At 41.0% G+C, this 16,869-nt stretch overlaps 2 protein-coding genes across 3 annotated transcripts in view; both read left to right on the plus strand.

Moving 5' to 3' along the window:
- SLU7 (SLU7 homolog, splicing factor) overlaps window positions 1-16,869 on the plus strand; it is an 867,785-nt gene that overhangs the window by 650,707 nt on the left and 200,209 nt on the right. The gene's annotated exons all lie outside the window — the stretch shown is intronic.
- Window positions 1-16,869, plus strand: part of ATP10B (ATPase phospholipid transporting 10B (putative)) — a 364,478-nt gene that overhangs the window by 316,633 nt on the left and 30,976 nt on the right. For both annotated transcript variants that reach the window (XM_050794772.1, XM_050794770.1), the window contains exons 17-20: window positions 2,740-2,924; window positions 8,472-8,793; window positions 11,751-11,827; window positions 13,200-13,325. In XM_050794772.1, the coding sequence (XP_050650729.1) occupies window positions 2,740-2,924; window positions 8,472-8,793; window positions 11,751-11,827; window positions 13,200-13,325 (710 nt within the window). The remainder of the gene's footprint in view (window positions 1-2,739; window positions 2,925-8,471; window positions 8,794-11,750; window positions 11,828-13,199; window positions 13,326-16,869) is intronic.

Consider the following 16,869-nt stretch of genomic DNA (forward strand, 5'->3'; position numbering starts at 1 on the left):
CAACCCAGAAGCCACACACAGATTCCTGAGGATGCTCTGGGAGCATTCCTGCATTCCCTGCTGGAAGAAGCCTCTGAGTTTGGCTGCTTTTCCAATAGCACACTCTTCCCTTCATTCAAATGTTTGCTAAGCACCTACTATGTGCCAAGTGACATGCTAGGCTTTGGGGCTGCAACAAGGGACAGGAGCCAAAAAGTCTGCCCTCCCAGAGCCTGGAGTCTAGTGACGATACCAGATGATTGAGCAAGCAATTTCAACAGACTGTGGTGAGAGCTGGGCTAGCAGATGGGCCGGGTGGGATGGAAGCACAAAGTAGGAGATGCCAGCCTAGCACAGGGGTGAGGGAGGGTCTAGGAAGGCAGTGAACTGAAAGCAAGAAGAGAAGCTGGTCAGGCAGAGAGGGAGGACCCAGTTGAAGGTCTGGAGGCTGGTGGGAAACAGAGTTGGGGGAAATGATGGAAGGGAGGAATGATCAGCAGGACCCAGATTATGATAGGCCATGTCAATCAGCCGCTAAAAGTTTGGAGAGGGCAGAGGGTGAAAGCAGGGACAGATCTGTGCTTTACAAAAACTGCTGATTGCTGCAGCATGGAAGTTAGATTGCTGTGCTGAGAGAGAGATGAGAAGCACAGAGACTGATTAAGAGACAAGCTGTGCTTTCTGTTGGAGGAAAAGCATTGCTAAGAAGCAAGGGGGAGCTTTATTGAACAGGATTAATGTCCTCACGCCTGGGGAGCAAAATCTTGGTAAGCAATGCCCAAACAGCATGCACTGGCCACATGGCACAAAGCCTTCTTTCTTCTTGGTGGACAATGTTGACCTGGGGATGAGGACCAAGTTCTAGACAGGGACACACTCCTCTGAGACTTGGCTTCTCCTCTGGATGAGTCACATGCCTCTAGCTGCCCAGCCAAACAGGAGTTCAAAGGGAAATATCCAAGGTCGCTGTAAAGTAGGATGGCTGACAAGCCGAGGAGGCGGAATGGGGTTGGGGAATGGAATGCATTAGCTCCCCACATCCTTTAGCCTTTGGTTTCCTATGTCTCGGCTGCAGAAGCCTCTGCTTGCTGCCTCATAAGGTCCCCTTTAAAGCTGAACACAAGAACTCACTTGAACAAGAACCAGAGAATGGCTGGGCCAGACAACTCTACCACATGATAGCACCAGGAAGTCATCCCATTCAGGCACCTGATCCCTTTCTCCCTTCCCAGAGGATTCTTCTGTTTCGGGACAGCACTCTAGGCTCACTCTATGAGAGGCGTTCCTCCGGTTCTTCTGTGTGAAGAGAACACACTTGTCAGAACCTGCTTGGCTTCCCCTAGTTGGGAAAGGCTTTCACAACCTTCCTGTTTCATTTTCTCTTTCACACAAATAAATGTGTTTTTCTCCTCTCTCCTTCACTCTGCCTCACTGTAATAAGTGAGCTTCCTCTCACCTTCCAGACTAACACTAGTAGGGGAAGATGAGGCCCCAAGCCATCACTTTTTATGGGGTTGTTTACCTGTGCATATGGCCCTCAAATGCAAAACAGGCACATTTCAGGATAGTGGGGTTCTTTGTCTCCCTTCAAGATGGCTTGGAGAGGAGGGCTGAGAAGAGAATTCCACTTTCCACTGAGAAACTGGCACACCACTAAAAAGCTGTAATGCCTTCATGCGGTCTCAAAATATGAAATAATCTTTTCAATATGCATCCAACGTAATCGATTTGCCAACCTATTGTCACTATGGATTATTAAAAGAAACAAAATGCCGTGCTCCTGCCCAGAGTGAAATGGGTAGCCATTAGTCTGTGATCTGAAATGAATCTCAATTGAAAAGCAGATTTATTTTTGCTTAATCACTTAGCAACTATTCAATATTTGGGTATCTATTCATCAGGGCTGGTGCAAAGCTTGAGATCCTTCAAAAATTATGGAATCTGCCTGTTTAATTTCCTCCAAGAATATTATCAAAAATGTGAGTCCCTATTAATTCTGCTTTGATCAGTTGCAGGGCAAAGATTTCAGTCCTTTCACTTCTATTCCTATTGCTGCTAGGCCAGTCCAGGCTACTGTTGCCTCTCCTCTGCAGTCCTGCCTGGCCTCCTAAGTAGCTTTTAGCTCTGAATCTCATCCTGCTTTTCCAATCTCCAACCTATTCTCTTCTCTAGAATGATATTCTTAAAAGTCAAAACTGATTCTGTCACTCCCCAGTACAACACCCTTGAATAGCTTTCGTTACTACCAAATAAATTGCAAATCCTTTGAGGCCCTGACAAGGCTCTGCACAATCCAGCACCCCTAAGTTCCTTTTCTGGCCTCATCTCTCACCTTGCTCTGCCTCCATTTCTGCATCTTCCTCTACTCTAACCTCTGGGACTTCGCACACGCTGATCCCTCAACCTGGAATTTTCCTCCTCTGCCACCTCTTTGCATTATCTCCCAGGTCTCACTTTAAGTAGCACTTCCTCAGCAAAGCCCACCCTGATTTTCCAGGTGAAGTTCAGGTCTCCTGGTATATATTTACAGGGTACCTTGACTTTCTCTCATTATATAGCTCAATTATAAATTATTATTCAATGACCATTGAACTCAGAGGTAGAGACCAACTCCATCTAGTTCACTGTTATATCCTAGGTGCACAGCCTAGCACAGTGATGCTATGTAATAAATGTTGCCTGCCTTCACAGGGCTTTGGGGAAATTAAGCAACTACTCTTTTACCACAAATGTGAACTCTGTTGTCTTTGATCACTCCAGGAGCCACTGGGATTGAAGACCGGCTGCAGGAAGGAGTTCCAGATACGATTGCCACTCTGCGGGAGGCTGGGATCCAGCTCTGGGTCTTGACTGGAGATAAGCAGGAGACAGCGGTCAACATTGCCCATTCCTGCAGACTATTAGATCAGACTGACACTGTTTACACCATCAACACAGAGAATCAGGTGAGGTGATCCTCTGTATTGATATCTGCAGATATCAAAGTGTAGAGCAACCCCTCGACCAAGAGGATACAGGCTTCTAGGTGGGATTTGGGTATACCAGGGAAGCACCCAACCCCCAACAGCTCGCTGAATCTTGGAGTCTGGAGGACCCTGGAAGTCATCCAGCCCAATATCCTTTATCTCATCCCCATACATGGTTGGCTGCTCTCTTTTATATTACTTCTGGCACTGCTTGTTAGAAAGTTTTACCTCTCCCAAATTCTATTGCTGGTCCAGTCTCCCCATTTCCCCCACAGATAAGGAAACTGAAGACTACTGGGGCTAAGTCACTTGCTCAGGTTTACCCTGCTTGTTTCTGATAGGTAGAACTAAGTCTAGAACTGAGCTAGTGCTATTTACATTCTACCACACTATTTGCCTATGGAATCTCAACTATTTAAGACTAACTTATCCATTGAAAAAGTCCCAATTAAATTGAAATGATTCTGAGCTTAAATTTTCAGCATCAATTTATATGTCAAACTGGTCTGCCACAGAGTAAAAACCTGAAAAGAATAATGCATGAAGCCAATATGTTTTTATGGGATAAGAGAAAGAATGAAGCAAAGTTCTAAAAATGGCACTTTTCAACCAGAATAGATTACGAGTGGCAGGGAGTGAGATTTGGAGAGAAGACTGGGAAAGCTGAAGAGGCATATTCAAAGCTATAACACCATTTTGATTTTAGGGGGAAGTATCTGTTTTCACAATTCAAAATGCAGAAAGTAAAGCGCCACCACATGATCTTGGCTGATGAAGGTGGGGGCTGGGCATTGAGATGTGTGCTCCTATCAGAAGGAAGCAGGGGTTGGATTACACAGAGGATATAAACCAGAAGAGCACTCTACTGCAGGGGTGTGGGCATAGGGCTCCTAGGGCACCTACACCTAGGACATACCATGGAGAAAAGAGAAGATGGAAACAGGAAAAGAAGGAGAGAAGACACTGGATTCTAAGTTTTGCCTGAGGCTGATGTAGACCTACAGTAGAATGTTGGGGAGGTTTATATTTCATTTTTACTCCATGAAGCAACAATATACACCTCTTTTTAAAAAATAAAACTAGTGTAGATTATGAAAAATGCCAGAGGATCTTTAGATGAATTGGAAAAATCATTTACTTTCCTGTCAGGTGCACAGATTGTTAGATTAAACCTTAATGAATTTTCAAAATGAAAATAAGCTCAGGGAAAACTTGGGTTTTAATATTGTGCTTAGGAAGGAAAGTAATTTTCAGCTTGCTTGAGTGCTTGATCCCCATGCCTGCCTGTCCTGCTTGTAATGGAAATTTGGTTTGCAATGATTCTTTCACTCCAGGTAATTCTAGAAGGAGAACATCTGCAAACCAGTGAGGCAGTCAGCCAGAGGGAGATCTGCTTGTTGGTTCAACAGCCAAAGCTCCTAAGGAACAGTCAGCCATACTCCACCTTTAATTCAGTCAATGACAGTTCTTTCTGTCCAGCATCCTCCAGGATAGTGCCTGAATCCTCAGCCATGCCTACACCCTTGGGCTCACTAAACCTGTAAGATTAGTCTTTTCATCTCTTTACCTGGGATGAAAAATAAAATGTTAAGCCAGAAACTGGGGAAATATACTCTAAGTCTTAGTTTATTTAAACCCTAGTTTAATGTAGTTACATATTTCCTCCAAGGTTTTTAATTTGCCTAATTCACTATAAATTGATTTAGGATTACTATCTCTTTGCTAGGTGTATTAAAGCAGTAATGAAGTTATGGGATCTACCTAGACCTCAGAATTCTCATCCCAAAGATGAGAGAATTACTAATCACTGATGTGTTCATCAACCAAGGAATTTTAAAAGGAACTAACGTATTAGATAGGAACTAATACTGAAACCACTATTATTACTATTGTAATAATTTTGTTAATAATAATTAACAACATGCATTGAAGTTTTAATATGGTTCAAACGCCATTCTTCTTGAACTTCTATTCTCCTCATCTGTAAAACAGATGAAAACTATTAACTTCACAGATTACTGGCAGGATTAAATAAGATCACAGAAGAAAATGACTTACTTAGTACAGTACCTATGTTAGTTATCTATTGCTACATAACAAATAACTCCAAACCTTAGGACCTGAAACAACAGACATTTATTATCTTATGGTTTCTGTGGATTAGGAGTTCAGGGGCATCTTAGCTGGGCATTCCTAGCTCAAGGTCTCTCTTGAGGTTGGACTCAAGCTGTTGGTCAGGGCTGTGGGCTCATCTGATGGCTCAACAGGTGGGTGGTTTGGGCATGGGAAGGAGTTCTGCTTCCAAATTCACCCACATAACTGTTAGCAGGCCTGTTTCTCACTCTGTGGGCCTCTCCACAGGACTGCTATACAACATGATAGCTGGTTTTCCTCAGGGCTAATCATGCAAGAGAAAGTGAGAAAGAACACCAAATTGGAAGCCACTGTCTTTTTATAACCTAATATGGGAGGTGACATCCCATCACTTCTGCAGAATTCCCTTCATCAGAAAGGAGTCTCTAGGTCTAGACCACAGTCAATGAAAGGAGACTACACAAGGGCATGAACACCAGGAACTGGAGATCACTGGGAACCACCATCTTAGAGGCTTCCTACCACAATACAGGAGGTATTCTAAATGTTCAATGAATGGTAATTATTGTACTATTTTAAAAGCTGGAAATAAGTAAATTCAGAGATGACTTAATTTTAAAGCTTATGTCTCCAATGACTTGCTTTAGTCATACATTGGAGGAATTTATATAATTGGTGCCAGTCCCAGCTTCCAAAGGACTACTTTGATCTCTTCCAGATAAGTGCCTCTGGTATAAGCGCACACTCCTAGAACTGCTTCCTGTGGCCCCCCTGGGCTCTATGCATATTCTAGTGCCTGCAACACTCAATTTAGCATCTTAAAGGTAGGCACAGGAATAATAAACTATGTCTTTGTTCTTTCCAAAATAAGTTATGCCAGGACAGAGTGCAGTGACTAACACCTGTAATCCCAGCACTTTGGAGGCCAAGGCAGATGGATCACTTGAGGTCAGGAGTTCAAGACCAGCCTGGCTAAAATGGTGAAACCCTGTCTTTACTAAAACTATAAAAATTAGCCAAGTATGGTGGTGCATGCTGGTAATCCCAGTTACTTGGGAGGTTGAGGCACTTGAACCCTGGAGGCAGAGGTTGCAGTGAGACGAGATCATGCCACTGCACTCCAGACTGGGTGACAGAATGAGACTCTGCCTCAAAACAAAAAAAAAAAAAAAAAAAAAGTTATGCCAGACATTTTCCCAGACAGAAATCTCAAGATCAGTGTTCCCTAACCCTGGCCCTTCAGAATTGCTTTCACAATATTTTCCAAAATCTGTATATGACTTGTACTGTTTTTTTACTTAATAAGTTGACTCACTTTGAATATTATTTTTAGAAGAAACTTTTAGCACTTCAATAAATGTAAAATCATCATCCCTTGCCATGGATGAAGGAACACTGTAAAATGAAGACCCATGTGAAGAAAACAATGATATTAAAATTGATTAAATTAATTCAAGATGGATTAGAGACTTAAATGTTAGACCTAAAACCATAAAAACCCTAGAAGAAAACCTAGGCAATACCATTCAGGACATAGGCATGGACAAGGACTTCATGACTAAAACACCAAAAGCAATGGCAACAAAAGCCAAAATAGACAAATGGGATCAAATTAAACTAAAGAGCTTTTGCACAGCAAAAGAAACTACCATCAGAGTGAACAGGCAACCTACAGAATGGGAGAAAATTTTTGCAATCTACCCATCTGACAAAGGGCTAATATCCACAATCTACAAAGAACTTAAATTTACAAGAAAAAATCAATCCCATCAAAAAGTGGACAAAGGATATCAACACTTTTCAAAAGAAGACATTTATGCAGCCAACAGACACGTGAAAAAAATGCTCATCATCACTGGTCATCAGAGAAATGCAAATCAAAACCACAGTGAGATACCATCTTACACCAGTCAGAATGGCGATCATTGAAAAGTCAGGAAACAACAGGTGCTGGAGAGGATGTGGATAAAAAGGAACACTTTTACACTGTTGGTGGGACTGTAAACTAGTTCAACCATTGTGGAAGACAGTGTGGTGATTCCTCAAGGATCTAGAACTAGAAATACCATTTGATCCAGCCATCCCATTACTGGGTTTATACCCAAAGGATTATAAATCATGCTGCTATAAAGATACACGCACACATATGTTTATTGTGGCACTATTCACAATAGCAAAGACTTGGAATCAACCCAAATGTCCATCAATGAGAGACTGGATTAAGAAAATGTGGCACATATACACCATGGAATACTATGCAGCCATAAAAAGGGATGAGTTCATGTCCTTTGTAGGGACATGGATGAAGCTGGAAACCATCATTCTGAGCAAACTATTGCAAGGACAGAAAACAAAACACCACATCTCACTCGGAGGTGGGAACTGAACAATGAGAACACTTGGACACAGGGCAGGGAACATCACACACCGGGGCCTGTCATGGGGTAGGGGAATCAGGGAGGGATAGCATTAGGAGAAATATCTAATGTAAATGACAAGTTAATGGCTGCAGCAAACCAACATGGCACATGTATACATATGTAACCTGCACATTGTGCACATGTACCCTAGAACTTAAAGTATAATAAAAATAAATAAATTGATAATGCTGTTTTCTGTGACTTTATTAAAAAGTGATGTTCAGAAAAGTTGATATCAAGAATAAATTTGAATCAAAATATGACTATCTTTGATATAATCAAAAGTAATGGAAGAAAAAAATTGAAAAAGGAAATCTTTTCTCACTATATTTCAAGGCAAACATCAGAAAAAAATTAATAAGCTTATTTCCATCAATAAGAGTTTCATAACCAAAGTCCGTTCAAACCAACATGATCAATGCTTCATGCCACAGTTTTTAGCACCCTTCGTGGAATACAACAATGGAAAAACACAGGGACAATGTATTTTTTCAATTAGGAAGCCACAGTTGAAGTAGTAATGATCCTGACTCCACTACTAAGTTTGGATGATCTTGGGTGAGTTATTAAAGATCTCATTTCAATCTCCTCATCTCTAAGACTGGGAATACACACCCTATCTACCACACAGGAATGTTCTGAGGAACAAAGGGGAACTTAAATGACCTGTGAGAAATAGAAAGCACCATACCAGCATGACATATTATCATTATTTACCATCATATTAGTATTATTTATTATGCCATCCTTGTATCTGTCTCCATCTTGCTGAGCTATTTTCACTCCCACTCACAAGCAGTGTCTTCTATTTTGTCTGTTAATTTGGTTCCAAATTAATATTCCTTTGATGTTATGTCATATATTGCAGAGAAATGTAAAAATTGAAAATAGCTTATAAGTAATCTCTATGATAGTAGATTTTTATGACTATCTTACTAAAGAATAAAGTGAAATTGTTAACATGCATTTCCAAGGTTGCTTAAAAATACTGTATTATTATGCCTCTTTATAGGAGACCTGTGAATCCATCCTCAATTGTGCATTGGAAGAGCTAAAGCAATTTCATGAACTACAGAAGCCAGACCGCAAGCTCTTTGGGTTCCACTTACCTTCCAAGACACCATCCATCACCTCAGAAGCTGTGGTTCCAGAAGCTGGATTGGTCATCGACGGGAAGACATTGAATGCCATCTTACAGGGAAAGCTAGAGAAGAAGTTTCTGGAATTGACCCAGTATTGTCGGTCTGTCCTGTGCTGCCGCTCCACGCCACTCCAGAAGAGTATGGTAGTCAAGTTGGTGCGAGACAAGTTGCACGTCATGACCCTTTCCATAGGTACCCATCATACTGAGATGCGGGTAGCACCTTGGCAGGGATGATCTGATGAAAGACCGGACCAGAGGTGGGAGGTCAGGTCTCAAAGTCAGAATGCTTAGGCTGAGAGTCATTGTCTTAGAGGGAGAGAGTTCAAAATGACAATCAAGATGCAGCAACTAGGGGATGAAGTGGGACAGTGCATCAAAGTTCCTGGAACTAGCAAGTCAGCTAAAGATAAATCAGGATTTAGATGGAGGTCAAAACCAGCAGAGGCCTTGAATTCAGTGCATCCGGGTAGTTCAAGAAATGTTGCCATCAATGATATATACTCAGACCATCTTAATTCTGGGATTCAGATCATTCTCCCTTTCATACTTTGTGCATGCCACAGCTTCAGGTGTTCAGGGATTTGATAGTATTCTGAGTGTTGATGGCTGGTGGGGAGATTTTGAAGATTGGAACTATCTCATGTTTAACTTGCGTTTATTTCTAAATATGAGGCCAGCACAAAGAATATCACCAATAGATGCTAGCACTGGTTGATAAAGAATTTTTCAGAGGGAGCTAAACTTTAATCATGTTAGGACAGAGAAATGAAAACTGCACTTACTTAACACCTGTCAGGAACAACCAAACCTGGTTTAAAAGAATCTTTGTGATCTTCTGTTACCCTCAGCCACAGCTCTTATTGTGGTCACCTTTCTTTCTCCAACATTTGCCTTTCCACGTTCCAACAAATGAAACTGTTTACCATTCTGGGCCGTGTCCTCTCTCACTTCTGGGCCTTTGCACAAGTTATTTCCTCTGTAAAACACTTCTTCCAATCCCACCTAACTTTGCTTTCCCCTGGGGGCTCCCACAGCACCCAGGGCTCATAGCTCAAAGCACTGTCATACCTTCTGTGATGGCCTCCTCAGTAGACCATCACAGTAGAACATTACTCGAGTAGACCTCAGTAGACCATCACTCAGTAGAACATCTACTCGAGTTCCTCGAGCAGAAAGATCACGTCAGCCTTATTCACTGTTGGATCCCCTGCCCAGCACATACCAAGCACATAGTAAATATTGCCTTCTCTTAGGGGATGAAATGGGACAGGGATATCTCTGAGGGATATTCTTACAGATGTTGCCAGCTTCTCCTCCTTCTACACAGGCATGAGAAAAGATTTTCTTTCCTGACATTTCAAATAGAAACCCTATTAAACATGATGGTTTTGTTCCTGGTCTTCAGGTAAGAACAGTAGAGAATAATAAGAGTGAGGCAGAAAGAAAGCAGAGAACAAACCTTTAGCAACGACATCCTACTTTTATGCCTGGAATTGTCTTCTTCAGAAATTCAGACACACATAAGGCAATAGCCCAAGAATGATTTTCTGAGGTCAGATATTGGCTTCACTCCCATAGCAACAGAAACAAAACCAGCGTGGCAAGAAATAGCATGGTTTCACACCTCTACTTCTCCTGGTTCACTAACAGAAGAGGTTAAAGGTTGGATTTATTCTGCCATGGGGATGATTAAAATTATGCATTGCTATGCAATCAAAAAAAATTTTAGAATAAAGGCTACTTATGGCACAATTTTTAAGACCAATAAATGTGTCATCAGATAACTAGAAGAAGAATCATTCTCTCCCTCCCATTTTATATTCTATATCATAATATATAATAAACATATGATATTTTATATCTTTACAAATATATAGATATAAAGATATAAATTTCTATATATAGAAATATAAAAAATATCAATATAAATTCTATATCATAATAATATAAATATTAATTGCGGCTTATTCTGAGAAACTGCTAGAAAACAGGTATGGCCAGGAAAAGAATGAAGGCAGCATAGTCTACAACAACAAGGGTTGGCAAACTATGGCCTGCAGGCTGAATCCAACCCACGGCATGTTTTTGTATGGATATTAAGAATGATTTTTCTATTTTTCAATGTAAAATTTATAAAATACTAATAGCCTGTCAGCAAGAATAACTGTTCAGTTTTGCTTCTTGGCTCACAAAACCTAAAATATTTACCATCTGACCCTTTACAGAAAAAGTTTGCTGAACTCCCATCTAAAAGATAAAGCACTGGGGAGAGTTTAGCTTCTGGGGAAGGCCTCGCTGTATAGAGCTATCTGTGGCTACTTAAATTTAATTAAATCGAATTTCACCAGCAAAATTTCCATAGTCACATGTGGCTACTGGTTTCTGTATTGGACAGTGCAGATATAGAACATTTCCCTCATCACAGAAAGATCTTGAACAGTCTTGGTATACAAGGAGACTCTGTGTGTGTGTGTGTGTGTGTGTGTGTGTGTGTGTTTCTATGCCTTACCTCCAGTTTCCTGAAACAACTCAGTTCATTGAATGGGAACTCAGTGTGACTAAATGTATTTCAAAAACATGAGTCAATCTCATTTTTCTACACTGAGAAACAAAACAGAATATCATCCCTCACCTTGGAAACCATTGACAATTTCTGATGATTTCACTGTCCAAACTGTCCAGTTGTCTTGATATGGTTAGTATTTCAAGTTTGACTGGGGGGAATGTGTTGGCCCTGGAATCTGAAAGATCTGGGTTCCATTTCTCCTGGGTCCTTTCTCTAGTGGAATTACCCTTGCCAAGTCTCTAAGTTGCTCAACTTCTCCATTTGCTGATCAGTAAAGTTCACTGTAACATTTGTGAAGGCATTTTTTTTTTTTGAAAACTGCCCAAGTCTCTTGATTACCATTATATCCCCAATACCTAGTGCTGTGCCTAGAAAAAAAAGACACTTAGTAAGTCCTGTATTTGTTGAATGGTAAAGAAAATGGTGGACTTATTGTCCAAGGAAAGTACTATAGCAATAACTTTCTATAGCACTAATGTTGAAAGGATTCAATTGTACATAACTGGGGACACTTTATAGCTACCTCATTGTCACTGAGCAGTTGAACCAAAAATAAAGATACCTCATGACCTCTCTTTCAGGTGATGGAGCAAATGATGTAAGCATGATTCAAGCTGCTGATATTGGAATTGGAATATCTGGACAGGAAGGCATGCAGGTATTGTTCTCTGCAACTGTTCTTGTTTCTTCCTTCCTTTCTTTGGTCCTTAGTTGAGATATAAAGAAATCTCCAGAGTGTTGGAGAAACTTCTCCCTGAGAACTTCCACCCACATCCAAAGTTGCAATGCCCTCCATAAGCAATGACAGACATAAGGACATTGGAAATCATTTTGCAAATGTACACTTTCATAGTGTCAAAATTCAGCTTGAAAGAATACTAACTTGACTGCTAAATGTTCCCATTAAAACAGACAACATTTTGTGTTTGTGGGTTTTGAGCCATTAACAATTGTATTTCCACCACCAGTGTAAACATTTGGCACTGCTTAAATTTGTTGATGAGGATAGAGAGCATTGACTGGGAAGCTGCAGAATAGTTCTGAAATGTTACCCTTTGCGTATCTCCTATATGCCAGCAATCTGTTAGACCAGGGATATCCAATCTTTAGGCTTCCCTGGGCCACATTGGAAGAAGAATTATATTGGGCTACACATAAAATGCACTAACTATAGCTGATGAGCTTTAAAAAACTGCAAAAAATAAGTCTCATAATTTTGGGCCATATTCAAAGCCATCCTGGCTTGCATTAGACACTTCATATTTAGGATCTCATTGAACTTTAATAATCATCACACCCTCTAATGGATTGCTATTCCATTTTTTAGATTGGGAAACTGGGGCACAGGGAATTAGACCAAAATTTATACCAGGATTTACAAACAGGCATGTTCAGTGTTCGTGTTTTCAAAAGAGTACTATAAACTGTTTCTTGTTCTGAGTAATCCCAGGGGCAGAAGACGTATTTCACCTCCAGGTAAAGGAAGAGCTGTCACTTAGCTCCATCTGTGAATGGAGCCAATGGCCTGCCTCAGGGGGTGGTGAAAGTGTTCAGAGGATTGAAAATTGCTTGAATAGAAGCCCCTTCTCTCTGGTTAACCATCACCTCCCTAGCACGGTGCCTGATACATAATGGGCCACAGTCACAGATGGAGCTAAGTGACAGCTCTTCCTTTACCTGGAGCTGAAATGCGTCTTCTGGCCCTGGGATTACTCAGAACAAGACACAGTTTATAGTACTCTTTGAACATGTCTGTTTATAAATCCTGCTTGCTGGAGAAACGGATGCAGAGCCACCCTAGACCACTGATCCCTTCTGATCTGCCCTCCTTGGATTCTAGTGAGGTTTGGATTTCCCAGAAGGGAGGGTGGGGTGTCAGAATCCAAAAAGCTACCCAAGAGTGACCACAACAAGGGGTCTTTAGGACTCTGCTGGCCACAGGCCTAGACCAAAGCAACGCCCTTGAGAGAGTCCCTCTGGGGCACTGGCAGCCATGGATGGAAGCTGATGTGTCTGTTCTCCCCTCTCAGGCTGTCATGTCCAGCGACTTTGCCATTGCCCGCTTTAAGCATCTCAAGAAGCTACTGCTTGTGCACGGCCACTGGTGTTACTCGCGCCTGGCCAGGATGGTGGTGTACTACCTCTACAAGAATGTGGTAAGTAGCCTGTGGCATCCTCCCACCCAGGCCTTGGCAGTCCTTGCCACAGCGCCAGATCTCCCCCTAGCAGTGGGCAAAGCACCTCAGCATAAAAGGAAGGAGTCGGGCTGGCATAGTGTTGGATCTTGAAACTGTTCCTTAATAGCTCTGTGACCTTGAGCTAGACTCTTCTCTTTCTATTTTTGTGAAGTTATTGGTAGAATTGGCAATGCTGTATGAAAAGCACCTGGCACACAGAGGGCAGCACAAATGGCTACTAGTGTAGACTCTGGAGTCAGACACATTGGGTTCAAATCCAGATTCCCATATGTGGTAATGTCCCTAAATCTCAGTTTCACCATCTGTAAAACGGGGGGTGGTAATAGTACCTTTCTCATATATTTGCTATGAGAACTAAATGAAAGCTTGCATATACAGTGATTAGCATATCATAATCGTCTATAAAGTTAACCATTTTTTGTTATTGTTGTTGCTGTCATTACTCTTGGAGTTAAATCTCATAAATGAGATTTTCTTATTGTAACAAAGAAGGATTTGAAGAGCTAGTCTGACTTGTATCTTAGATTTCCTCTCTATATAGAGCCAGCTCAATGCAAGAGTTACACCCCATGCCTTGGGAGAGTGAAGATGAAAAGTACCTCACAGAATATTAGGCTGGAGCCCATGGCTTCAACTTGGGACTTGTACATCACTTCAGTGCCCCTGGCTTTCTTTCAGGGAGTTCCTGGAGGGCAGGATACTAAATAAAATGTCTACTTGGCAAAATGTTTGAGGTGCAGAGATTGTCTGTGTAATCTTACCTGACTCCAACATGCTATATGACCTTGAAGAAACTGAAGCTCACAGAGATTAATTAATCTTTTCATCAATAATATGGGGAAACTGATTCTATGTCAAGAGGCCTTAGAGTCAGAGCTCTGAAAAGCATATAGCCCTATACAAATACAAACAATAAGTTGTGTCTCCTAAAAACTATGTTGGTTTCTGTCCTGTTGATGAGTTCCCAAAGCAAACACATACCAATTGAGGTATTAAAACTGTCAGAAGACTCTTGTTTGAAAAGCCCTTTATTTACAATGGGTATAGGAAGAAGTCAGAACATTGCTATACTAGTGGAGGGAACAAAAGACTGAGTTTTTCATTATCTAGTTCAAAGGCTTTCAATAAACTCTAAGATCTTCCAAACAAAATTTGACTCCTCTTTGCATAAGTAAAAGGGGAGGATTAAGACCAAGGTGATGGAAGAGAAACATTAGCCAGGTAGTAGCTACAAAATTGCATGTTTTTCCCTCTTGCTCCAGTCTTTCTTTCAGACTCTGACACAGTCACCCTTGCTCAGGAATGACTTTCTGTGCAAAGTTCAATGTATATGTAGATAAACAGCATGACAAAAAGTAATGTAAATTCAGTCAACTCGATGGTAATATTATCTCAGCAAGTCTATGCAAACAAGTCACTCCATCTGACTTGAAACTCACTTTGAGAGTGAAAGACTGTTTACTTAGAATTCAAAATGCCCCTGTTTAATTTTTTTGGCAGCTCAAGGAATAATTCTTTTCAATAAGCACAGCCTCTTCTCTGCATTAAATTTGTGAAATAGGAAAGAAAACGTTTCCAAGCAGCCACGCTTTCAAAGCTTAAATGATATTTATTTCCAGCCCAATGCCATGCTCAAAATTGCGATACTGATGCCGCATTATCTCCCTGTTGCAATTAGAAGGTGGAGAACTATGACTTCCCCATCCGAAACCAATTTCAGAGGGGATTAAAACCCGGCCTGCTCTGAAATTTGAACAATGAATTAATTACTGCACTGTAGCTTCTTGAGAAAGAGCAGGCATCCAATCTCAGCAATGCTGCCACAGGGTTCAATGCACTTCCTGCAAGGTACAAAGATTCCAGTTAAGCAGAAGTGAAAAACAACCAAGATCTTACCAGGGCCTCAGTAGGAAAGAAGCACTCTGTAATGTTAAAACTCCAGGATGGGTGTTAGCATAGAGCTAAGATTAACTACATCGATTCAAATAACAGTTGAATGTCTGCTGTGTGTTGGGAACAGGGCTGAGCAATGGGTATAGAGCAAGAATCAAGCCAATCATGGCCCGCGTGAGGCTTACTGTCTACATCAGGTCTCAGGAAGCTTTCTCCTCAAAGAGCTAGATAATAAATATTTTCAGCTTTGCAAGCTATATATGTCTAGGAAAGTCTAATTGTACAAGCCAAAGATAGGACTGAGAAAGTTTAGAGGTGGTTAAAAAGAGAAAGAACTTTGAAAATTCAGATGCTGATTGTACCACTCTTTAGCTCTGAATTTGGGCAGGGGGCAACAGTGTGTCAGAACCTCAGATTCTTCATCTGTAGAGTGGACCTAATAATGTTAATATTATTGTTAATATCAACATGTGTGATATATTGTACAATAACATAGTACTATTGCTAATAGCAATATTAACCTTTCAAGGTTGTTAGGACAATCTATAGTGTGTATTGCACATCCAGTGATGTACTATATGCTAATATACTGATGTATATCTCACTCCTGGCACATATAGAAGGTCAAATCTTATACCGATGTTACTACTAGTGGCAATATGTTTGTTAAAATAGAGAGCCCCTCCAAAATAACATTGACTCAGCAGTTCAGAAATAGGAGTTACAGCTTGAACACAAACCTGCTGAATGATTTCTTGCAAGACCCTTCACATCTCTGTGCCTCAGCCCCACATAACTGAGAAGTTCTAGTTCTAACTCCAGGACCAGCTGCTTATATGTATGACCTTGGTCAAATCACCAAACCATACCGCAATATGGCAGACAATAACAGTGACCCAGCCCACCCACTAGACAGGAGATCTTGAGTGAGAAAGTTTTAGAAAAAAACGAACAACCTTTAGGCAGATTTTCTCATTCACCCTTCTGAGCTGCATGATCATTAGAAAAGTATAGTGACATCAACCTTCTCACGAGGTCATCATCCTACCAGGTGTCCTGCTTATGGTTCAGTCTTTCTATTACCCCTTTGTCAGTGACATCTCTTTCTATTACCACTCTACTGCCATTCATATTTCACATGCCATTGGTCTAAGTACTACTCTTCCCAGCTGACAAATGATAAAATGATGTTCAGAAAGGTTAAGCAGTTTGTCCAAGGTCACACAGCTAGTAAGTGACAGAACTGGGGATTCAAAACCAGGCCTCTCTGCCTCCAAAATCTGTAGTTTTAACCACCATGGTACAGTAAGTCCTCACTTAATGTCATCAATAGGTTCTTAGAAACTGTGATGTTGAATGAAACAATGTTATTCCAGGACTTGCCATACATCATTTTGCTTTAAGTTGCAGTTTTTAAGAACCTATTGGCAATGTTAAGTGAAGACTCACTGTCCACTCCCCTTAAACAAATTGGTGGAATTCCCTTCAGGTCCTGAAGAATGTCAGTAGCAACCGTAGTAGTGGTAACAGCAGTAGCTACTACTTCGAGGATTAGAATTACCTCTAATCCTTACATAACCCTGTGTGTTATAAATGAGGAAACTGCCAC

The sequence above is a fragment of the Macaca thibetana genome, chromosome 6 (genome assembly GCF_024542745.1).
Source record: "Macaca thibetana thibetana isolate TM-01 chromosome 6, ASM2454274v1, whole genome shotgun sequence".
Classification (NCBI taxonomy): Eukaryota; Metazoa; Chordata; class Mammalia; order Primates; family Cercopithecidae; genus Macaca; species Macaca thibetana.